Source organism: Mycteria americana, chromosome 2 (genome assembly GCF_035582795.1).
Source record: "Mycteria americana isolate JAX WOST 10 ecotype Jacksonville Zoo and Gardens chromosome 2, USCA_MyAme_1.0, whole genome shotgun sequence".
Taxonomy (NCBI): Eukaryota; Metazoa; Chordata; class Aves; order Ciconiiformes; family Ciconiidae; genus Mycteria; species Mycteria americana.
The window spans coordinates 102,699,991-102,725,221 of NC_134366.1; the positions used below are offsets into that span (position 1 = coordinate 102,699,991).

General features: G+C 40.6%; 1 protein-coding gene across 1 annotated transcript in view; it reads right to left on the minus strand.

Annotated features, from left to right (window-relative positions):
• Window positions 1–1,993: 1,993 nt before the first annotated feature.
• Window positions 1,994–25,231, minus strand: part of EPB41L4B (erythrocyte membrane protein band 4.1 like 4B) — a 182,997-nt gene continuing 159,759 nt past the window's right edge. The window contains exons 23-25 of the mRNA XM_075495662.1: window positions 7,923–7,991; window positions 3,687–3,850; window positions 1,994–2,063 (exon numbers count right to left, since the gene is read on the minus strand). Coding sequence (XP_075351777.1) covers window positions 1,994–2,063; window positions 3,687–3,850; window positions 7,923–7,991 — 303 coding nt within the window. The remainder of the gene's footprint in view (window positions 2,064–3,686; window positions 3,851–7,922; window positions 7,992–25,231) is intronic.

Here is a 25,231-nt window from a genome sequence, read left to right on the forward strand (position 1 = left end):
TTTCTGACTTCTTCACGGGCATTTAATGTTCCTAATCCATTTTTAATAACCTTGGATTGATGGAGTGGTACATTAAAACGTGGAGTGGTACATTAAAACATAAGGAACAGAAGTGTCCTGGCAGTGTAACTAGAAGATGGACAGTGTACAAGTCGTATCTGATTACCCAGCAAAGTCACCTGAGCGCTCTGAAATCTGTAATCCAGGTGTGTTTCTGTGGCTCCTTGTGCCATTGCTCACGTTGAGCTACTTCATTACATTTTGTATTGTGAGTTTCTAACTAACACTTGTGCTATTTATTTTGCCCCATTTTATGGCAATCAGAAAGGTTTGGGTTTGGTGGATTTAACTGGGGAGCCTAATGCTAATTTCTTGTCCCAGTAAAAATAAAATAGACAAGTCATTTTACACCTCCACATTACAATCCACAGTCCTACAATGCTCTCAAGACTTCTCATTTCAGAAAAGAGCACAAGCTAACTCTGAAGGAAACCCAGTCTCACAGCAATCACTTCCCAGCCTCCACACAAACAAACTGCTTAAGCTGAGATAAAGCCATTGTAATCAGTATCAAATTAAGGGCAATCTTTTATCTTAATACAAACAAGAGGACATAGTGTACAGAGTAACAGAAAAATATATATCTTCAGCCATACAAAACACACAAAAGCTTTCCTGTTGGAAGGGTACCTTGTAGCTGACAGTCACTTGTTGGTAGCTTTCTAGATGACCCTGCACTACTGAACGGGGGGAAATGGAGAACTTCTTTCTTCTTTTTTTTCCCTAGGAAATAGTTGGTCGTGTTACCTGTATACCATAAACACCCTCCCTGGGGTTGCGGTTCTGCTAGTGCTGGACCACCCACCCCACCTGATGCCTGAGATAGCTCCACTGAACGTAGAGGCTGCTTGTGTGCTGGAGGTGAACGGGACGTATAGCCAGGCGTACCCTCCACAGGTTTGCCAGTACACACATGCTGATTAGTAGAGTGAAAAAATGGGTATAGACACAGCTATGTCATAAACTATCACTGTTATTATTCTTTAAAGTGATCAATCAATTCATGTCAGTCAGGAAGGTGATTTATCTACCCAGGAAGGAAAAATCCTCCCTGCATGAGGTACGTCCACACTGCTGAGGCTCTGCAACCTTCAAAGCCGGGGCAGAAGCTGTCCGAGTGTGGGCGAGCCCTAATGCCTAGGCAACCTGGAGAAGGTAAAACTCCTCACTTAGTTAAAAAAAGTCAGTATCAAGCTAGAAAGTCAGTAGCAAATTACTTTAAACAACTGATTTTTTTCATTAATGGAAATACGGTAAGATTTAGTTGAAGGTTTAGGTCAAGATGACGAACTATAGGGAGTGTTGGGTGTGTATACCTGTATGGTGGGGTGTCTTTCCCCCTTGCAGCTATTTATATCTCTGAGTAAAGGTTAAGGTTAGGAATTTAATAAGACAGCCGTTTATTTTTCTGTGGAGACTAACAGTCCTGGGGTTAGGATGTAATAATCATTCTTCTGCTTTAAAAATGGTTCTTTAACAAATAGCAGTAGCTCATTGCAATTTTCAGTTGTACAAAATGACATATTTTCTATGTTACTATCAAAATATTCTGCATAACATTAATTTCTGTGCACTTATTAACATATGTACAGAACAGTGTTTCCCAATAGAAATCAGTATGCTCCTTGCTGATCCTTTTTGCCCTAGATTTACCAAAACCAAACCTGAAATGAATTGTGTTAATAGTATAAAATCTCAGGAGAGATAAAGGATTGAAGGTTTATTTCCCAGCAGCAAATGAATAAAGGAACTCCTTCAAGTTAAAGTCTAGCCGAGACTTAATTTTAACCAACCGTGGTGAATCCAGGCGAGCCAGGAACATCACACATTTTCCCGATGCATTATGTTGAGTACACAGAAGCAGAGGAATGTAAACAGACAGAAGGCACATGAAAGGCCCCAATCCATTCTCCATCTGACGGAAGTGCGAATTTCATAATTCTGTCATCAAGAGTCTTTTCATCATTTTCTCTCTCTCAAGTTCACGCCTCAGAGTCTCAGCGCTGTGTAATTAATGCACAAACAGCCAATTATGGGAACAACAATAAGTCTCAGATTTCAATTTAAAATAATTAACATTTTCAAAATACCAAAGGAGGGGGGAAAAGGTCAGACTCAATTCAGTGAAAAGGCTGATAACTGATGGCTGATTCATAAACAAGTACCGCTTGATATTTCTGAAGAGCAAACATAAGCAAGAAGGACATAAAAAGACCCACAAGGCAAAACAGTTTATGACTTCATCTCACCCCCGTTAAAGGCTACCGATTTCAAAGGAAGCTGGACCAGGACTCTAAAAATGAAACAGCTATGGTAAATGCCATCACAGAAGACTGGTATTACAGCCTTTTGCTCATCAGCATGGTTTGATATTGGGGACCATCTATATACTCAGAATTTACCACAGTCCTACTTCACGTGCACACATCAGGGTGTGGGAAGCAGAGCCTGAAGTCCTTGCTCTCACACACCGAATCACTTCGGAACCTGCAGGCTCTGCAGCACTGGGAATGCCTTGGGTTAGTGATCCCATTTCTTAATAAACAGTGTAGGGAAAAAAAGCCATTTACTGTGTTGTTCTGAGAGTTAAGTATCTAATGCTTGTAAAGCAGTTTGGAGATTTAAACTGCAGTGCAGAAACCTTGCAGCCCATTCATGGACAAGGAGGGGTGGAATCACCCACTTGTGCTCGAGACGTCCTACAGAAGCTGAATTCAGCACTACAGCTTCAAAATTACATTTTCACTGGAACGATAAATTTTTAGTGAGTTAGCAAAGTTGAACAAGTGTGCAGGTGCAATTAAATAATTGCAGCATCTGCAAAAAATAATTAACAAATGAAATTGGGAATTGACTGTGAATCCAAAAGTAAAAAAGGCTAATTTATTATGATGCCAAAGAAATACTTTTCTTTTCAACATAAGCCTAGGACTTCTTGCGCTCCAGAAGTATTGAGTATATCCACTCCTACATTTGTATTCAGTAAATTATCAGCTTGGGAAATTCAGCTTTGATTAAAAGCCAGCATGGCTTAGAATAAGAAGCCAGCATGCAAAACTGGTAGGGTGGAAGAATAGAAAACTGAAAGCAGGCTGCCTGTGGAAAGATGGGATGGTTTGTTGTTTCTCTGAGAAACTACAAGAAAGATCACTGTAGCTTGACATTAATTAAAAAAAAAAAAGAGGAAAAAGAAAGAAAAACAGTGCATGTTTTTCATTTAGAAGAGCAGACATTTCTCAACCTCAGCTTTCCCCCATAGACATTTAATTTCAAAGAACAAATTGCAACAGCAATTATTAAAAGAAAACTTTTGTGGTTCAGGCAAAATGACTTGCCTGAGGAAAATCTGCACAACCCTTTCTCTCCAGGCCATTGGCGATAGAAATGGTAGGCTGCTGGCTGCAGCAGTTACTTACAGTAGTTTTTTTTCTCAGAGCAGATATAAGTTATAGGTATTTCTTTACATAACCCACCTATTCTGAAGTAGGTGTCAAGCAGCAACTGGAAATCTTTTGGTACCAGGGGAAACGGCACTTTATGGTAATTATGACAGAAGAAGAGAAATCAAGCTGATTCCTTTAATAGAGAGAGCATCATAGTATTTCTGTGAAAGCACTGCACAGTACCTGTCTGCCAGCGAAATCGGTTTATGCGACGTATATATTGTCTGGACTGTTGGAGTCGGTATAGTCTCTGCCAAAGATCTCAGTACGGGCGATGGAGTTACCGGCGTTATCTTAGGAGATGACTGCACTGCACAGCATTGTAATTTGCTGTCTGTAAATTCTGCCTACAAAAAAATGTATACAGACACAGAAAGAAAAAAAGTGTAGATTAGCTTCTACCACTCTTGCTAACTTTCAGCATCCAATTCATTGCCAAACACTCAGTAACAACAACTAATAATGAGAAGAAACGAGAGGCTGTAGCCTCTCATTTCGGAGGTTGCTCAGTGCAACCTCTGTAGATGCTGAACAGCCACCTCTTTTGATGGCTTTTTCAGAGCTTTGCCCAAGGGACAAGCCTGATGGCAACATGCACAACATGTGAGATGAAACTCCACATACAGGACTGGCAGCATTCAGATAAGAGATGTAACCAGTTTGGAGATGCCGCTTATCATTATTGCGTTTTCCCTAAAAATAATGCAGAACACTGACCACGTGAGATTTCCGGACTATTCTTCAGAAATCCTGTACAATTTGCTGGTGGGTCCTCTGACTACTCTGTGTTTTGTAACAGCCAGGAGTCCAGGCTTGTAGGAGTCCGGGTTTCAAAGTCTCCATCCCTTTCCCATGTTTGCTAACTGGAACATGCCTCAAGAGAAATATTCCCCAGTATCTAGTGACAGGCAACGTTAAAGCAATATTGGAAGTGCTGGTTTAAAACAAACAGCAAGCAACCATCTCCTGTCTTTCAGGTGAGGCACATTAGCGCTGCAGTATTACAGCAAAGACTGGGCCAGCCTATACAACTGGAGGGGGAGGATCCCTAAAAATAAAACTGTCCTGTCTTGCTTTTTGGCATGGACTATTCTTCATGCCAAACCACAGTGGCTAGTGCCTGCGGTGCATGTATGACCCTGACCTGGGAAGAGCACAGAGCAACTGCAGTTTGTCAGGGCGTCAGGACCATTAGGATATGCTCCTACTTGGCATCAGCTGCGTTTCTTTCTTGCCAACTTTTTCTTCTGAACTTGGTTCAGACTTTGAAGCAGGGAAGAAGAAAAGTTACCATCATAAGGCAGCATATGATATCTATCCAGCTATTTGAATAGCAACGTTTTTTTCTTTGTCTAAATTATTTTTCAAATTCTGGAAGCCACATACGATTAATGCTAAACAAACTAATCAGTTTAATCAGTGGGACAATTATTTGAGCCCGGGAAAGAATGGCTGTATTAGGTTTGCTTGCTTATTGTCATTTTTTAACACGTCTCTGTTCATGTTTCAGCTAAAAGCATCTGATATGCTTCAAAACAACCTTTGAAGCAGAAGGAATTCCATTAATTCCACAAAATTAGTAAAACGGAAAATGTAAAACCAACTAAAGAAACTCTCCCTCCAATCCTGGCCAATTATGTGTGTAAATACAGACTAATACAACCTCTTCAAACTTCTCTGTCATTCAGCTTTTAAAACTCAACCTTACAGGCTACAGGGATTTTAAAACTCAACCTTACAGGGATATCAAATTTGGTGTTCCTCACACAGGATCCCTGTCCTCTGAGGACTGCCAGATCGTACTTCATGGCATGAGAAGGAGGCACCACTCTGTGAAGCTGATGTGAATTCTCCCAGCCTTACTGAAATCAGCAGAGCAATGACAATTTACACTTGCTGAAGATTTGCCCTGAGTCCTAAAGTATGTCTGCTCTGGATAATGGTTTTACGGTATATATATCCAAAGCATCTTTTTATATATATCTGCTTGCACAGTATGTTTGAGCCAAATATTTAAGTGGTCTAAACAGATCTAATTTCATTAACTTCAGTCCATATGTCTCATACCAGCCTGAGAATATGGTCATCAAGCCTGTCATTTCTCTGTGGAAGTCTCTGAAATTCAGAGGGGTTCCTGGCATGAACCTTATTTTTAAACATTCCAGGCAACCAGGTTCTCAGATTTTTCCTCTGATAAAACCAACACAATTTCATATACACCACCAGATTAAAAGCCCTACACAAAAGGTAAAGCCTTCCAAATGTCACCGTTCATAACTTTTTTCCCCTTAATAACATTTCAATGTTTTGTTCCAAGCAAAAAAAAAAAAAAAAAAGTGAAGGGGAAGCAAGGAAAAGAAAAAGAAAAAAAAAAAAACAAACAAGGAAAAAAGGAACAAATGTTACCATCTGGGACTGTGTGTGACTGGAGGACATTCCGAGTTAGATCTGCCTGCAAGTCCTAGCACTGATCTAGACCCTTCCCTTACAGCTCCCACTCGTGGTGCAGCTATCCTCAAGGCTTCGCAGCGGCCATGCATCAGGATGAACTGAAACACTGCTGGGGAGAAGCGCGTCTCTTTGGGCTGGGACGGAGGACCATGAAACACAGGACCAAAGTGTAATTAAGCTTCCTAATTGTTTTCCCATCTTTATACAGTCCTCTAGGTAGCTGCTGGTTTACCGCAGATATTTGTACATAATTCGCTTAAAGGAATGTATGATGGATCACACACTATTAGACTTTTATTGTAATGGTGTTTTGAATATTTGTGATCTGGATTCTGCCCTCTACCCTGCCCAGGGAAATGGGACTTTATGGGGAGAGGAGGGAATTTAGAAAGATTAGTTTGACCTTTACTTTGCTTCTTCTCTCCCGACGGAGCATAACAAAAATCTCAACATTTCAATTAGCCATGAAACAGCCATTTTCTGCAAGATGGAAATTTCTGTGGGGAAGTATATCAGGGTAGCTTCTCTTTATATTTTAAAGTTCTATCACCCCAATGATGAAAAAAAAAATTATATAGCCCTCCTAAATTTTGCTTTCATAATAACTGTCATAAGCAGAAAAATAATTTCCTGACAATCGTTACTAATTAGTGGGAAAGCTATTCTGGGTGTATCTTTTTGCTTATATAAAGTAGTACTATGAAAGACACAAACACTGTAACTTTAGTTTAGCTTTTACCACAAATGTACTATCCGGACTTGGCTGACCTAGTGAAAAGTTGCTGTGACATATTCCCGTGTATTTTCGGATAGCTTTAATTAGAGCTCAACAGTGGCACTTGACACAGCTTGGGGAGCCTAACTAACTCTAGCTTTAAAATACCTATTTGGAGAAAAACAACATTTAGATCAAATCTCATGACCAGGATTATTGTGAAAGAAAAGCCTCTTTCTTTTAATCACTAAGTGCAGACAGTTACTGCACATTGGCCCAACTGTGATTGAAGTTACTTATCTCTGATTATATGCCAGATATAGATTGCTGCTACCAGTAAAAGTATAAGGTTAAAGTCTGAAATGCTTCATTTTGTGAATGTAATTTAAAAACTACAAGTCAGTTACTGTGGTTTATAATTATAATCAGAGAGTGTTTCTTGTAGATCAGACTCACTTCTCACACTGGAAAGGACAGAAAGGGTTATAATCAGTCCCACGACATATTCAGTTATATCAAGTCCTCCAAAAATCTTTAAAAATGATCTGAATTGCCTGAGTAGATAATTTTGTCATACTTATTACATCATGCCTCTACCCTTAAAGCAGGACTTAGATTGGACTTATTTTTTAAATTGTCAAATAATTGTTTCCCATTTGTATGTAGTTTACCTTACCAAAAACCCTAAATCCCAGCTTCTGTGAAAGTTTAACAAGAATTAAATTCAATACTTGATTCAAGTTATTAAGTAAACATGGCAGTTTATACAAGGATACCATTGTAGTCATCAACACACTAACTATAATTCTTCCTTAAAATTCAGATGTAAATTCAATGAAAATCAGGCCCCTTCTTGTGATGGCACAGCAGGCAGTTTCAGGCAGGAGGCCATGCAATTGCTAGACAGAGGACTAAGTCTTCCCACTCCCTTATTGCTCCTTGGAAAGATGCTATGGAGCTTCACAAGTGTCCTCTACAGTCCTGAAATGAACAACATTTTGGAACTGACTGCATTAGCAGTGAGCCTTGACCTTTAACTCTTAGTCCTCTGTCTAGTAAGCAGCAATGTCTGAATGCAGGCAAGTTAATGATTTGTATAATGGGAATATTTGACTGAGTTGCACTCTAATTTCTACTTGGAATTTATCTTTTTTCTTTTTGAGGACTGCTTAGCGCCTAAGTGTCTGACACTGTTAAAAAAACAGTTGGAATTGTGTTAAATACACAGTTTTTTAGTTGCACGTTCTACTTACAGAAAACTGTGGTACTGTTGTAAAAGGATCGAAAAAAGGATTAGATGTATCAGCAGGGAATGTCTTTATCTTTAAAAAAGATAAAGAAAAAGATGTTACTTTCAGAGCATAAAAATGCAAAAAAAAAAAAAAGCAGCAAAGCATTGCAACTACAGTGACATATCCAACAAATTAGAGCAGTTCAGCAGTGCTTGGACCAGACCAAAAAAGACCTCTCCAAAGATGCATACAGAAACCTGATGATGAATAGTCAAAGCATAAATATGAAAACTTGATAGATTAATTTTACCATGTAATTAAATCCGTTGTGCAAATACGGAGCTGATTGCATACAATGTATCTTCCAATTCTGTCAACAGCCATTGGAGCATTACCTGCTTCCTTAAGCCAGCATTACATTTTAAAATATGTAATATGAAGTGCAGGAGCAAATTCTGCAGTGCAGGGACTTTGGCTGAAGAACTTGTGCTTTACATATTTTAGACTTCCAAATTTTCAGTTACACAGTTGCTGCCAAAGACAAACAATTGCCTAAGGTGGGATTGAAAGAAAACCATATATAAAAAAAGCACCGGGGACAACTGTTTGTTTCAGGCAGCTACAAGGTCCTGCGTCAAGAGGAGGGCTGTGGATAAAGGATGACCGTAGGAGGGTTTTTTGAAAGGTGCCTGGAGATGGAGAGGTGAGAGACCAACACGTCCATGTGCCGAGAAGCCTGAGAGGTCCCAGGGCTCGGTCCCTGAGCGTATGGTCACTGGTGTGACCAGGCCCTGCTGGAAGTCACTTCTGCCCTTAAAATAATTTCAAACATTAACTGAAATTAAAGAAATATTAAAAGCAGCAACAATCTCTGTCCCACTTCATTGAGAATGCTGTTTCCCATGATTTTCCTCTCTAGAAGGCAGACTTACTCATTCATCCAAAGAGAGGACAAAATACCATATAAAGGTATCAGTTTTGAACTGCATGCCATCCTTTCCATTTGGAAAAAACACATTTTTTCACTGTAAAGGTGTGTTTTTCACTTTATGGTAGAAACTGCTGTGCATTTGTTTGTATGTGTGTCTTCAGGAATAATGCACTAACTACAGCTATATAACTGTTGTTTAATAATGAGAAAAGCTACCCCGAGGGCCCTGAGCCCTTGTAGGCCAAAGCAAAACCTGAAATTATGACGTCAAATATAATTAAGTAAATGTATAGCGTTTATTTTGTAAATAAAATAACAGAAACATATTGGCTTATAAGGATGCCAAGGGAAATTAACAGCCATCTGTGGGCCCACTTCTGCAAACATGTGGAATTAATCTTGGCATTAATTGTCAGGCTTCTTACACACGAGGACTATGGACGGCAAAGATACAGTTAAGCATTTAAATACCTTTTTAACAGAACAGAGATGTTTATAAGTCAATTACACAAGCACAAATGAATAAACAGCTGTGCAAGGGAAAAATTCTTTTAAATCACATTTTTCTATGCAAACATAATAAAGAAAATTTCACACTCCTTTTATAGTCCTATATTCATGTCTGTTAGCAAAGTCTATGTATACTACATTGCTGATTGAACCTACTCATTGGATCGAAGCAACAGCTCCTTGCAAGTTTGTTATGTTACATCATACCCAGAGCCAAGTCTAGCATGTCTCACTCTTCTGAGAGACAGCAAATACCCATGAGCCCAAGTTGTCATTCTCAGGTTATGAAGGGTGTACACTATGATGTTACAGTAGAAAATACAAGTGCACTCCATTACGAACACAATCTTTGAGCCAAAGGCAAACAGGGATGGGAAGTTGGTTGCTCATATGCAGTATGAGTTTGATATGCTACAGCCAAAATCTCTCTAATTTTGCAGGTTAATCTCATCAGGGAAACGAAGCACAGTTACTGAATATAGAAAAGAAAAATGACGCAGAACAATATTCGAGAGCCCACTGGGATTTGGGACCAGAGGCACATAAGAGGAGTCAGCCCTGATTGCACACTGTGGCACACAGCCATGCAGAACGCTCTCTTGCAAAATCAGTACTGCAGTCTGTGGATGTGCCTGAGGCCAGGCTACCTATCAAACGTGGCAAAAAATGGTTAATTTGGCTTAGTTATCAGTGTGAGTTCCTCTCTCGGGGAGCTGTGCTTGGTTAATCTCAGGAATAAGACAATCTCCACAAATGAAAGGCTCTCTAGGTTCTAATGCCAATTTCTGGCATTTTAAAGAAACTTAATAGAAATTAAGGAACAGAAGGGAAAAAAACATACTTGTGTTCAATTTAAGAGTGACAAACAGAAATCATCCTGCTCAGCCCTTAGAATTTACTCTTTCTTTCTCTCATCTTTTTTCCTCCTGAGAAGAGACCACTGTTACTCAAATGGCACAAGAGAGTTTATTGGTTTGGCCTGGGGCCTTGATAGGAGCGCTGCTGCCAGCTCCCACAGGCAAAGCAGAGACAACATTGTTGTCTCCTCAGCACTGGCGAGAGGTTCTTATCTATTCATGGCTCAGCCCTTTTCTGTAGGAAGTAGGTACAACGTCCTCACCCACACAATGACAGAAAAATTCCGTATATTTGAGAAGACTTTTCAGACTGAGGATATGCAGGAAGGGGAGACAGTAGCATGGAAAGCATCAGTTAAGCAACTGGTTTGTGTGAAACTGCATTTGGAAATTTGAAAGGTCTTTTCACCCAGGAATATACTTTGGCCTGCCTGTCCTGTATGTCCAGCATGGCCAGCAGTTTGCTGATGACAGCGGCAGTTGCCAGCACCTGGGAGGAGGAAGAAAACCCTGTGATTCCCACCCTACTGCACAAGGAAAGCAGCGTCATGGATGAGTCTCTTCCTGACCCTTGCCTGGGGCTGAGTTTATTGCATGGAGTAGCTCAGAAAGCAAAACAACCTCCTGCCCAGAACAGGAGGTGAAGACCTAAATGTTATGCATTCCCTGCACAGTGCACAGCCTCTCTCCCTGCCCTAGGAGGAAGACATACCATACCTTTAAACGTCTCCTGACTCGCGTGGCAGAAGCAGTCCCTAAATTTTTCCTGGGTGCTTTCTTCTCCCTGCTGCAGCAGCATCTATGGAAAGATGCCACCTGGGGACTGAGAAAGGAAGAAGAGCAGAGCCATCTCCACCATCTACCGCAAACCTCCAGCTCCTCCAGCCTCTGGAGACCTTCAGCAGCTTCCAGGCTTCACCTGGGATTGCAAACACGAGGGGAAAAGGGAAAGGGAAGAGGAGGTGGACAGCTCTGTGTGCAGGACAGTCTCGTGAAGCTGAATTGTAGCTGCTCAGACTAGCAAAACACAGTAGCTGCTAGCGTGTGGATTGCCTATAGACAAGCTGCTGAGGTATTCTGTCTACTTTGGTGTAAGACAAAACAAGAGAAATAACAGCTTTGAAGTTTACAACTGAGCACAAAAATTCCTGTGGCGGCAAGTGGAGCAGCAATGATGTCCACGTTGCACAGCTGCTCAGATGAGCATGTTCTGGCACAGTCAGGCTCTTCCACAGGAGCAAAAGGGACTAACTGGTGTCACAGGGGCTACAGAAATATCATGAGCAGCAAGAGGTCAGAGCTGTGCTCTCAATAACAGCATAGACAGACTTTTAAGTACAAAACTTGATTTCAAGCACGCCTCCTCTCTCTGCAGGAGTGAAAACAGTCTTGCAGTCAAAGTCACATCCATAAAACAACCTTTAGAGCAGGTCCCATAAGTAACTATCACGTCACAGGGGCATGGCATGAAAGGGGAGTGAAGGCATTCTGCATTCCAGCGGCACCTCGCATGCTGAGGGCTTGTTTCACAACCTCAAATGCCCCTTGCTTGAAAGGTCAGGGTGCATTACCACAGCAGAACTACTTTGGACAAGTATCTCCTTGTCTAGAATATTTAGCTTGGCAAGTTGAGAATTTACTAAGCTTAAAAGAACAGTTGACTCTTAACAAAAAGAAAGAAAAAAAGAAAAGAATAATACAAACAGGATCAGTGCAGTCTCAGGGAAAGTCCACTGGTTGAGTAATCTTTAAGGAGAAAAATCTGAAAACCAATCAATATTACAGTCACATTGATTTTGTGGGAAAATGAGTGACATTTTATTCCTCTGTGGATAATTTTCTGCTAGTACTCAAAGAATCTTGTTGCATTATTAGCTGTCCATTGGGGTGACATATTGTGGAAGTATCTTTGCCACAACCAGAAAGAATTAACAGCACTGATTTTCCTTGATATTTATACTGCAAGGAAGAACGGAGGAGGGTGAAGGAAGAAAAGGGACAACAGGACAAGAACCTTCCCCTTTCTTTGCATTTGTGCAAAGAGTTCTTCTGGACAGAATTTAAAATCTCAGTGAAAACAATTGTACTTTCCTGAAACACCTTTTAGATGGGTTAGGAGAAAAAAACTGTAACGTTCTCATAAAAGCAAACGGAAGTGGAGGGAGACAAAGAAAGAGTATTCCCACTTGACATGAAAACAGCAGGAGACTTGTGCAAAATGAGTCAGCAGTTGGAATGATTAATTGCAGTTAATTGATATAAAATTAGCTATTTTTGGTATTTCTATCAGAGGGGAATACTACAAATGTCCTTGCTGTGATAAAAAAATACCACTTTTGGGAGAAGTGGGCTTAATTTGGATACGTTCTCTTACATTCAGGGTAGTCAGTATATTCAGTGCCCTGCCATAACCTTCTTTCCTTCTACAAAGGTCCAGTAACATTTTCTGCTGTTGACACTTTGCTTCACTCCCATCCCCTGCGCCTTGACTGGAGGCCTTTATAACATGCTGGAGGAAATGTGCGATCTCAGTGGGTTTGCACTGTCATTTTGTATACTGGCCAGATGGAAGACAAACTTTAGGCCAGACACTTCTCTAGATTCCTGTGCATTGCAGCAGAAGCAGAGCTGCTAACACCTGAAGCAGTGCCATAAACACAGCTCTCAGTATACGCATGTAGCCAGAGGAATATTCTGTGGTGCTTTATTTCAAAATACATGCTATAAGTTGAATACCATCACATCCATACAGCACAGAGACTTGTTTCTACTCATCAAATTAGAAAAGATCAGCAGCCAAAACTACTGGAGTACATTGTGTTAGCATTTCCCAGTCCTGATGTGTGATGTGACTTCAAAAACACCAGTTAACTGTTAGACCGGGTTTCCAAAACCAGTGATATGATTCTGAATTCTGCAATTGTTCAGTAAAGCTCCTTGTCTGCTGTCATACCATTTCAGTGGCTGAAATGAATAATGAGGTGCAAAATGTAAAACCAAAGAGTTTCTGGCATTTTTCACCATGCAATACCCCCATGGCCAAACAAATTCTTTTGAGTGGGAGTAGTTCCTGGCTCCAATGATCGATCACTCATGTAATGTCAACCCCAGTGCACTCCCTTCACATGTGGCAACAAAACCAGAGTGATAAGTAGGCAGGGGTAATCACTGCCTGGATGCACAGGGCAAGAATCAGATCAAACCAGTGCTGTCCAATAAACTTGTAACAGGACAGAGATGTGAATCAGCAATACCATTCACTAATCAGTCTTGGAAAAGGCTGTGTGAACTAAATGCCTTGATGAACCACACTTGGTGCGAATCCCACGCACACTGCATCACAGGCCACCTTCTTTTCACGGGATGCAGGATTTTTTCCACTTGTTGAAATGATATCCAGGCGTCAGTGTCAGCAGACAGATTTCATTCACACACATTAAAGAGGGGCAGTTTTGCAGAAATGTACCATTGAAAACACCCTAAGGCACCAAATGTGAAGTTTCTGAAGATGGATTTCTGTGCAAGCTGCCAAGCCAGGGAAACACTACGTGCTCAGAACCTCGCTGCCTACTGTCACTCCCTCTGCAGAGATAACACTGTGAAATCTCCCTTCTAGCTCCATCTGGTCTTCAGGTCTCCCTTGCTCATCTTGCAAATAACTGGCGGAGATTGGAGTTCAAGGAAATGCTTTGAACAACATTCATTGACACCTAAGAACCAACGTAAGTGAATCCAACTGTTTGACTCATCTGACTTATCTGCTTGGTGTGAGTTTCCACAGGACTGCAGGACTGCAGGACTGCAGTACAGAGTCCCCCTCCCCACAGGTACCACTTAACTCCTTTTGGTAAACTGAGAAAGCTCTGCCTTGAAAGTCACGTTCATTCCACGGTATCCTCGCTGAGCCAAGTTCTCTTGGGGTCCCCTCAAATGGTGAACTTGCTATTTCTCTGCTCACTGATGTATGCCAGCCCTTCTCTGGGCCTTGCTGCAGACTGAGTCCACCTGTCCTGGAACGTGGCCCAGCAGCATACACCGCGTTCTTGATGTCTCACCGGGTACTTGTACAACAGGGCTAATACTTTCCTCTCCATCAGATACTTTCCTCCCTCTTGGGGTCACTTTGCGCAACCGTTCCTAATGTAGAGGCATTGTCAGGAGGTGGCTGTGTGGCTCCTTGGCTGTGCTCCAGTGACTTCTGTCTCCCAAACGGATGCTCAAGGGAGTTCATGGGAGTGATGTACAAGGTTCAGCCTCTGCTGAAGCTTGGCTTTGCTGCAGCTATAGCATTTCACAGGTACTTAACGCATAGTAGTTTGTGGCTATAGTATAAGCTATACACTATTTACAAGCAGGTCTACCGAAAACACAGTAGTTAAGATGCCCCGGATAAAATCCTGAATCTTCATGCCAACTTTTGTACTAATTTACAAGGGCAGCCCTGCAAATCGTGTTGGTGCTGGTACCCCTCTTATGCTGCCTTTAAAGGTGGAGTACTCTGTTGATCTTCACTCTAAGGATTGTAATTATGGGTTGCTAGCAAAGTGATTTCAGAGGTATTGGGAGGGGGCGGGGGATGATGGTAGTAATGTCATTAAGTCAGCCCAGCAGCTCCACAGCACATCGGAAGGGAATGCATGTCCTGGATCATTTTTACAATGTAGCCTTGCCTTGAGACTATTTTTGAGAAGACATTCTTCAAAAGAATACAGAATAACAACAATTCAGATGTGACAAAAGCAAGACAGTGTCCATGCTCTCACAGTCTTCAGGATTTTCAGTACTGCTTTGCTGATGCTGTGAAGGCGAGCAAACTTAAGCAGAACATAACCTCAGCATGGGCTGTCAGCCCAGTCACCATCCCCTGAGGAAAACGTGGCAAGGCAAAATGACGTCACAGTCTTGATGCGTTGGCTAAAAGGCAGACTAAAGATTGCAGCATTTGCTTGGTCTTTGTTTAAAACAGAGAAATGAAGCAAACAAAAAGCAGTAGGTATACTCGCTGGATATGGTTGCTCTCCAACATTGCTGCAGAGTAAGTTAGTTGCATTGCTAGGACAGCTAATGCAAAGTTACCTTTTTTGTCCCTTGGTCTTTATCAATGAAATCAATGATGACCCAGTGCCAGGTGCCTAGATCATGTGCACAGCCAACAAAATGATGTGGCATCTTCTGCAGATGGAGGCTGTTGTCACAGAAGAAAGTCACTAAAGATGGATAACATGAAGAAGAGGAAATGAGTACTGTGATTCCTGCCACTTGAGAGTGCCCCAGGTGAGCCATATTTTTCCCAATTTGACTGCCAGCAACCAGACTGTACCTGCATTTTGTACCAGATGGAAATTCACCAATAGCCATACCTGATTATTTCTAAGCATAGAGACTGATAGCTCATCATCCAATAACTGTTGGTTCACCGTGCCTCATTAACACGGTGACTTCAAACCCAGGGACATTTCAACAAAGGCTGACTAATAACCACATAACATACCTGCACTTTTTCAGAATCATCAGGATCGCATTCCTCTATTGGAAAGTTATGATAGATTGACGCAAACGGTGCACTGCCTGACCCTCGTCCAACACAAACAAATAGTTTGACTTTCTACTGTAATCAATCTCTACTTGTGTGAGAGCAAAAGCTGGCTGAAAGTCCTTAAGTGTCCAGAAACTCAACCAATCATGATCTCCTTTAACGTCAGGATAGTAAGAAATACTTTGCATTAATTTTCTGTCCTATTTTTCTGGGCTATTGAGCTCTGCCAAAATCCCCAGGAGTTTATATAGTTCATTATTCTGAAGGAAAAGAATAGCACAGGTAGATTAAAGTCAGTGGAGCTGCAGAAAAAGTGTTAAAATGACAAACTGGTGCACTACTTTTATATATCTATCCAGAAGGACACTTGAGCATATTTTCAACTTCAGCATGTGACTAGTCCCAGTGACTACTGCAGCCCTAATTTGTGCACGTGGCTACAAGTTTTGGTGACCTCTCATGCGTTAGGATCTACTCAAATACACATAGGAGTGCTGACTGCTGTGCTGTGCTGCAGTTTGCTAGTCTCACTACTCTAAAAGTCTGGTCTGAATTAAGCTTCTATATGACAATAATCCATTCCCGTCAAAATATGCCACCTTTTCCAACATGCATCATGGAAATAGAGCACTGCTTCTTTAAACGTAGTGGATGCAAACTATTTGATCCTATCAATGAGACCAACTCGAGTAGAAGCTAAAAGTCTATAAGGAACAATGTTTTGCTTGGTTTAAGATTCGTGCATGAACAAATCCAATCCCATATCTAGTAAATCTTTGTGATGTTACGTATAAAAACCTATTTATTCATAACCTCACACCCTTGGCTATGGAATCATTCATATTGCCAGCCACCAAGCATTGAAAAAACACAAAGGTTCTGTCTTGACTGCAGGTAAAATCTCATGTTCAAATACAACAGCTCATTAGGCATATATATTTACAGATTCAAACACTCGCATTGTAATACTTTGCCAATTCAGTGCCATGAAACACATCAGATGCCTCTGTGTCTGTCAAGTCCCTCATTAAAGCAGTCCAGCATCAAAGTAAATGTATTGTTCCTTTTCTCAGCATATTTCCATTTTTTCAAGAACAAATTGGGATGCTACCTTAAGAGCCGCTCTCCCAGTTTGAGACACTGTACTCAGGCATGTTCCATAGCTAAAGAGATTAGTCCCAGCCAAGGGATAATCCCAATTGATTAGGGCTATTAGCACATAGCTCACTCTCACCCACCCTTAATTACAATAGAAATGTCTCCTTTGGACCAAGATGTAAAAGTACAGAACTCTTCTGCTTGGCCCAGGAATGGCAGCAGTTTGAATGCCAGAAGGCTGCTCTATCATTTGAGCAGAGCTCTGCTTCCCCATAATTTGTTTATTGGGCAAAGGATCCAGGGGATCCATTATTAAAGACGTCTCTGTGAAAGCAACTGAAGAAGATTATAATGCTGCAGTGAATGGGAAAAGAAAAGGGAAATGGGAGAGAGGCCAAACAATGACAGTCCTCTCCCTGGAGGTCTGCTTGTGGCTCTTTTTCAGGGGAAGAAATACACTGTGAATAAAATGTCACAGGCAGATCCTGGTCCCCAGTCAGTGACTTCCTGCCCATCCCAGCAGGAGCTCGCTGGGGAGCCAAACTGGGAGCTGGGGATTTCCTGCGAGGCACGTTTCCAGCACCACTGCCTCCAAGGTCCCTTCCCAGCACCATGTGGTGATGGAGGAGGCCAAAACACACTGTTTTCTGGCAAACTCTGCTGATGTTATGGTCCCTGGGAAGATTATAGTTAACTCATTCAATTCAGAAAAACCTTGAAGCCTTTCTAAATCATAAGAGGAGCAGAAGCGGGTGTTGTCAACCTCATAACTAGGGAACAAATGAGGGGGCTTGCACCGATGGCTTTAACTTTCTCCCCAAGAGCCCTGGGATAGCTGATGGCTAAGACCTGGGATACTCTGTTTTCTTGGGGGTGTTGTTTTGATTTCTTGTTGGTTGGGATTTTTTTTGGAATCCTGTGCCTGCTGCTTTTAGAGTGTGCTCTCCGTGAGCTTGGGAGCTAACTGTTCTTGGTGCAGTAATGTGCCCATTTCAGCCACACTGCAGATGTGAAAAAAAGCCTTCACCCACACTGCCTCAGTGCTCCTGTTCTTGGTGAGGGAAAAAGCACAGTTTCTTCAGCCCTTTTTTCCAAACCGCTAGCAGTAAGGCAGGAGAGATCTGAAGGACAAAATCGCTTTAGAGGCACAGACAAACATGGGCTCTGCTGACCACAGACATTTTGAAGAGAGCAAGCTTTGTCTGCAATCTGGGCAGCCCAGCCACTGATGCAAACACATGGGCTCTATCTGGATGGGAGCACTTGAGCTTCATGGTTATTGATTTTGACAGTTTGCTTGACTCGGATGCAGCATGAGACGAGTGCCAAATTGTGCACAAATTCAGGTGGTCAGAAGCCCACTGTACTTGGCACATGATTTCCCATCTCCAGCACTGCCAACAGGGCTCTCAGCAGAGCATGTGCACATGGCTTGGTGTGCGTGCCAAATGGCACAGGCAGCTCCTTCATCAAAATACTTCTTGGTAATATCTGGCACTTTGCCCAAAGTGGCCAGGTGACGTTCCACAGCATCAGAGCACTTGCAAGACTCTAGCCAAATTTTTGGCAGAAGAACAATAAGTGACATTAACTTGCTAAACGAGTTTTGTAGAGGTTCACTTTCCTGACCTCACTGGCTGTTCCTCCAAGAGGTGGGGTTCAGTCTTGGGTTGCTGAACATGAGATGCATGTCATACCATAAAGTAAGCCATAAATCCACAGTTCTTCCATAGTGATGGTTTCGTGGCCAAGTTCCAGGGACTAACTAAGGAGCATGCAAGAACTGTTTTCTAGTCAGCAGGCTTAAATTGGACGTACAGGACATCTACCTCTGTTGAAATTTTCTTCCTCAGCCCAAAACAGTTTATTATTTTGTTTTTCAGAAGGTGATAGAAGGGGTAATGAACAGAAGAGGACACTGTACTGAGTTCAGTGGTTTTTAATCCAGTTACCATGATACTTGATTAGCTGGAATTAAGCAGCTCCTGTTTTCTTCCTTCCACAATTAAATTACAGTTTTCCTCCATGATCTACAATATTTTTGGACAAGGCTCAGAAACTGTGGAATTACTACAGACATGCTGAGATTTATGCAAACTTCAATTTATCAGTTCAACTTACTGGTTATTTCTACTATTACCACTCTTCTAAGTTATAAGACTTGTCCTAGGCTCTGTACAAAGTCAAAACAAAAGATCTGTCCTGATGTAAATCTCACAAGCCAATGACTGGGTCTCTGTTTTGGTTTCACTTGCTAGTAGACAGACTACAACAACTTAAATAGGTAATATGCCCCGGTAGGGGATTTTCCCACTGTTGTGAATAACATTAAAAAGCAGCGGACAAATCAGTAGACAGGCCACAAGAGAAAGCTGATGGTCCCTTGGGTACTGCTGGTCGTTCATCAGAAGACATGCTATTGGAACTGCTTGGGAATTCTCATCAGAAAATGCCTATTTATCCAAACTGAATGTGTTACAAAAGAATCGTTATGGTACAAAAGAGTGGTTTTATCTCAGCATTTTATCAGAGGAGGTTTTAGTGCCTAATTTAGAAATGACATTTTGATTGGAAACATGAGTTCATTGAAATTAATTAACAAACATTACTGGAAACTGAACACTTCACAACTGCTACAATGCAAACATTTCGAATTGGCCTGATACTTCCTCTACCCTTCTTACCGCTCTCTGACATTTGATTCAGGACGTTTTCCAAAATACAGGCTTTTGAAAGAAAAGTTAGACAACTAGATTTTACTTTAATGAAAGAAGAAAAAAAAAAAAGATTCCCTATCAGTTCCGATTATTCAATTGAGTGGCAAATAAAAAGAAAGTTTACTTGTTGTTTTTGCTGGTTTTACCAGTTGAGTTACCCAGCCGGTCAAAAAACAGCTCGGGAAGCAGATGTTTCCATTTGCTGTTGGAGCTTGGAGGCATTCAATTGAAATTCCACAGAACAGCCAAGCAGTTAGCATCACACTTGCTATCACACTGGAAAAATGTGAATTAGAATTACACATATATCAACTCATTAGCGGGTTGGAAAGAAAACAAATACACAATAGTTACTCACTGGAGTCTAAATGCAATTGTCACTAATCACAGTGAGGAAGAAAGATTATGAACTTCACAGCTGCTGAGACAAAAGGAATTATGTACTTCTCAGGCCACAGGAAAGGTGATTAATATGCCTTTATCAAAAGACTTTGAGACATAATAGCTTCATCGCTATACTTGTCTCATTGAGAGCAAACATAAAAAGATATATGTAGTTTCAAGTAGGCTTTTGCACAGAAACTGAACATTTTTCTATTACATGGGTTACTTTAGAGTAGAAAAGAAGGAGACTCAGTCAGTACATCCAAAAATTGATGCTCTGTGTCTGAAAAGCCCTGTCTATCTGTTGTCCACTTTTTTTCTTCTTAGGCAGATGTTACACCTGTTTATTGCTTCTAAGGACATGAAACACATTCACTTGAAAAGTAAAGCAATAATCTGAAATTAAAAACAGATATTGAGGAAAAGTATGATTGAACATATCAGACCTGATTTACAACAATATGCAGGTTCTAAAAGATTTGCTAAAGATTTGCCTTCTCAGCTTGCAGCAGGAGGTAGATGTCAGCTAACTTAAAATCTGTTTGCTTGCATTTACTTGATCCCCTTCACTTATTCTGATTTCTGATGTTGATTTCAAGCAAAAGAGAAAGCTGTTACTGTCATGGAATGATCACGTTTTTGATGGGGAGGCAGGAGAAAGGGATTGAAGGTAGCATTTTCTTTTTTTTTTTTTTTTTAAGATACAATAATATTTGTGATCCTCAAGTTTCCTGACTTTAGTAACCACTGCTGAGGTGGTGGCAATCACTTCAGAGGCACTTAGAAAAGTTTTGGACTAAAAATGGTTATTGCACTAATTACACAAAAAGAGAAGCACACAGACAGTCTTGCACTGCCCTGTCTATGGTGTTTGGCAGTTTCAGATGCTCTGCGTCGTTAGCGAGCAGTCTCCCTAGGATCTTGCCTGTCAATTGGCCTCAAGTCACTGTTATTGCAGTCAAGCACATCCTAGACTCCCTCTCATAAATGGATCAAACTTCATTTTAAAGTTACTTCAACAGCCACAGTAGTCCCATTTGGAGTACTACTCCAGAAACTACACTTCTTGCAAGTGTACTTTATCACTCCCACAGTCCTCAGGAGAAGCATCTGTGAAACCACAGGCTTTCACAGATGATTTGACCTACAGAGAAATCATTTTGTTTGTAGGGTTAGTGTTCAGCTGGATCAATGAGCTGATCGAGCTCCTGTCACAGCCCCGCTAAGGAAGCTGGGACAGATGAAACCATCCAGCACCCATCTACAGAAAGACCTGCGTGTACAGCTGTGACACCACAACCTCAGTCCTCCAGCTTCATAGACAAGTCTGTAAACTGCCATCAAACCGTCAACCATATAGGCACAGCAAACATCCCGCCACAGGGCAACAATCTCGCAGACTTTAGTTACAGTGCACTAGCAGTTCTCTAAGCTATTTTCCTGACTGTATCTCCCTGCAGGCACACAGGTGGTAGAAGACCCACCAGTCTTCTGGTGTAAATGTCTCCTCAAATGAGCTCCCAGCATGTGGCAGGCCTGCTATGGAGTCCAGCCAAAGTTCTAAGCTCCAGGACCAGCTCTGCTTGAATGATCTGGCAGAAAACAGATTTATGGATAGGCTTTTGCTTCTTTTATAACTTCTACAGGCATGGGGCAGGCACATGGAATGCCAGAGGATGGTTAAGACAGCATCTTAAAATGTATGGAGATGACTAAAAGTAATTGTATGTGGCAGATTTTGTCACCTCTCCAGGTAAAAGCTTATACCCTCTTGATCCAAACTACCTTCTGACATTCCACCCTTATCTTCATTGCAAGTTTTATAAAAAGTTAGCCAGTGGGTCATTCAGTATTTTAAAGCAGTGAATTAGAAGACACAAAGTAGGCACAGTGCAGCATCATGCCTGTACTTTTTTCTACTTAACACCTTCCCCTCTTTTTGTACCTTTTCTTGCTCATGTACACATCATATCCAATTTATCACAGTGTTCACTGGTGCAAAGTCAGCAACGGATTTTACCTTGTGGATCTTTTTATTTCTTGTGGAATTCACTTTCAATTAGTTAAAGAAATAGGGAAGTGTTGAATCATCTGTCATACACTTACAGAGCACACCCAGTTGTTCTGCTCAGCATACAGATAATGGGGAAAAAAACATTAATTGAGCCAATGAATTTAAGTTACTCAAATACAGGCAAAATAAAAAGTAAATCTAGATGTTTACAGTTCACCTTTTAGCATTCTCTCATTTTGCTTCTTCACTGACTCTGTGTGCCCTTCTGTAATGGATGAATGAGAGCAAATCCCCAAATAGTTGGGTAGCAGTCAAAGCATTTTACATTTTTTAGTGGATGTTAAACTAAAATCCAACAGGCAGCCTCTGAGCCTGACTGCATTCCCAGACACTTAGTTATCTTGCATATTAGTAATTCAATAGACTGCTTATGAGACTGGCATCCACCGGTAAAGCCCCATGCTTGAACATGCAGAGCTCCATATTGGTTGCAAGTCCTATTTATAGTACTTTACGTGTGCAGACTATAAGAATCAGCTATTAGGGAGTGTGAAAGTACAATCCAAAATGTATTCACCCATTATTCTGGCTGCCCAAGTGGCATGATTGTTTTAAAAAATGTGCTAAGTCTCCTCTCTAGTTATTAGCGTGCTTTATATAACCTAGATGATGCTCAGGTAATTTGCATTCGCTTGATTCAGACTGTGTTCTCCCAGGAGCCTTGCACTGTATGCAGCACTGAGCACTTTCTGCAAACCCCCAGTCAAATGTCTCATACTCAGTTTGACCGAGCACTACAGTGCACCCCTTCAAATTGTCTTCTTATCTGGTTGATGCCCTTTTCTTGCAGCAGAAAAAAGGTCCTTGCAATATCAGTATATTTAAAGTATTCCTTGAGTTCCTATAGAACTAGATTTATTGCCTGTTGTTACAAGTTTTTTGTATTAAAGTTATTTGCTTCATCAATTGCTGCTCTTTGCTTTTTCTTAGTTTAATATGGAGTTAAAGGGCATGAACTTGAAACTGGGAATAAATGTACATTTAACATGTTGCTTACTGCTTTGAGTTCTTATCTGTACGTATAACTGTACATACAACAGACAAAATGCTTCTTTGCGCAAATTCTTTTGCTCATAATTGGCCATTGCATGTAAGCTTGAATGTGCAAATACTGTTAATTGAGAAGCTGGCTTAGAAAATAGCATTTTTGAACATTCTTCCTTGAATCCAGGTCATATTTATTGCTTCCAATTCTTCTTGTACTAAGAAATCTTTTTTTTTTTTTTGTTATGAAGATGTAAAAGTAGAAAGCTTCTAATTCTGAAATATATCACACAGCCTTCCTAAGTTTTTTGAGAAGACCTATTTTATCTTCAAGTATGTAGTTCACCACAAATAAAGCATTTATAAATTTGTCTCTGACTGAGATGTTTTAAAGACCTCTGGGGCATGCAGAGATACTTGATCTGTGCTTTCAGCCAGGTAGATGGTAGATACATGCTATCTAATGCTCTTATCAAATTTTAGTCTTGAATTACATTATAGCTGCTTTTGTTTAGAATTCAATGCCAAAAGGAGCGGTTATGAAGCTATTAGAGTTTGATATGTTTGCCTGTCTTCTACTGAAAAATTGCTTTGCACTGTAAGTGAAAAGATCTTCAAAATGAAGGGAAGAAATACTGAACTTATTTGCCACTGTTATTTGGCTTATTGCAACCTTGCAAAATTGTCATAAAAATTTAGCAACTAAAAATCCAGTCAACTCTTCTTTATCAATATAACAAATATTAAATGGGAATGGAATGAGAAGATTCTTTACTCATTCTCTGTTCACTACCCCTCAGTGAGACTCAGTGAGATCACTTTCAATGAATAGGATTGCTTACACTAGTAATGCTATTACTGAAATAAAAATATTTGTTTCCAACTCATCCTAAATAAAAATATAAAAATATCTAGTTTTACACTGAAGGCCATTTATTTTTCATTTTTAAACTATCATACTGATAGTTTATATCTTTTAAATGTTGTACCTCAAGTTTTGAAAAGGCAAATAGTTTTCTACTTACTGTTTTCCACCAATAGATGGCAGGTGAAGCCCTAGAAATTTATTTACTTGATACAGCATGAAATAAGAACACATGGTTTGCACTTGCCAGCTGTAAATCGGTGCTCTCTGATATCCCTTCAGATGTGATCATGATTTAGTCCTAGCTCATCCACCTTGCATTCTAAATCTTAGTCCAAGTTTAGGAATAGCTACGTTTTGTGTGTAAGACTGTTAATTCTTATTTATTTTGTCCTACTCCATTAGGTCAAACTGAAGTTTGCGTACATTGTCTTTCTCTCTTGGTTGGGAAGGTATTTGTAAGCATGGCGTAACAGCTGTTACATTCATTCAGGGTCTTAGGACTGAGTTTTCTGTAATGAAACAAGAAAGCTCTACATTCATACCCATGTCACAAATCATACTGATTGTAAGCTGGAACAGAATAGCTTGCAGCTCAAGCTTTGATTTCCAGTTCCATAAAAGCTAGAAACAAGAGAGAGAGAAAGAGAGAGAGACTGGTGGGAGAAAGAGCCTACTACAGTGATAAAACTAATTTTAATAAACCACAATAAGGATGCTCAATAATGTGATACTATAATTCTTCATATATTATGCTGTATTTAAAAAAAAAATCCAACTCTTCTCTGAAACATAGAAGCAGGAGGGATTGAATCTTGTTTATATACAAACCAGGTACAGTGCTTAAAGTCACAATGAAGTGGTATAAAAAGATAGGATTTTCTTCTGCACCTGATATAATGATTTTAAGGACAGCATGTAATGTGTTGTAATCAATTAATTGTAGGATTTACTTGAAAAATTAATAGAAGTGTGTATAAATCACATGATTTGAGGAGTGCAGAGCATAAAAGGATACTTGTCCTTCTAGGCAGTCTGCATTAGTAAATGTGCATTATTTCTTCTGCAAAATGATTTCCTGAAATCAGTCTGCCTCGCAATTGCCCTGCTGTTAACTGGCAGTCTAAGTATTGATGACTAAGTGACCATTAGAGCTCAGCTGGTTCTTGTATATATCACAGTAGCTCCTCCAGGCTGACCAGGCTAGACAAATTTGACTGCTCTGATCCCTGCATGGCAGCCTGGATGAATTCTATTAATCCAATCTATTCACTAATCCTTCCATTTTTATAAGTTAATTTGGTTTTGTGAGCTCCACTTCTAACTGTAACTCTCAGCACGTATTAAAGCTTCCACTGTACGGGCAACAGCAGC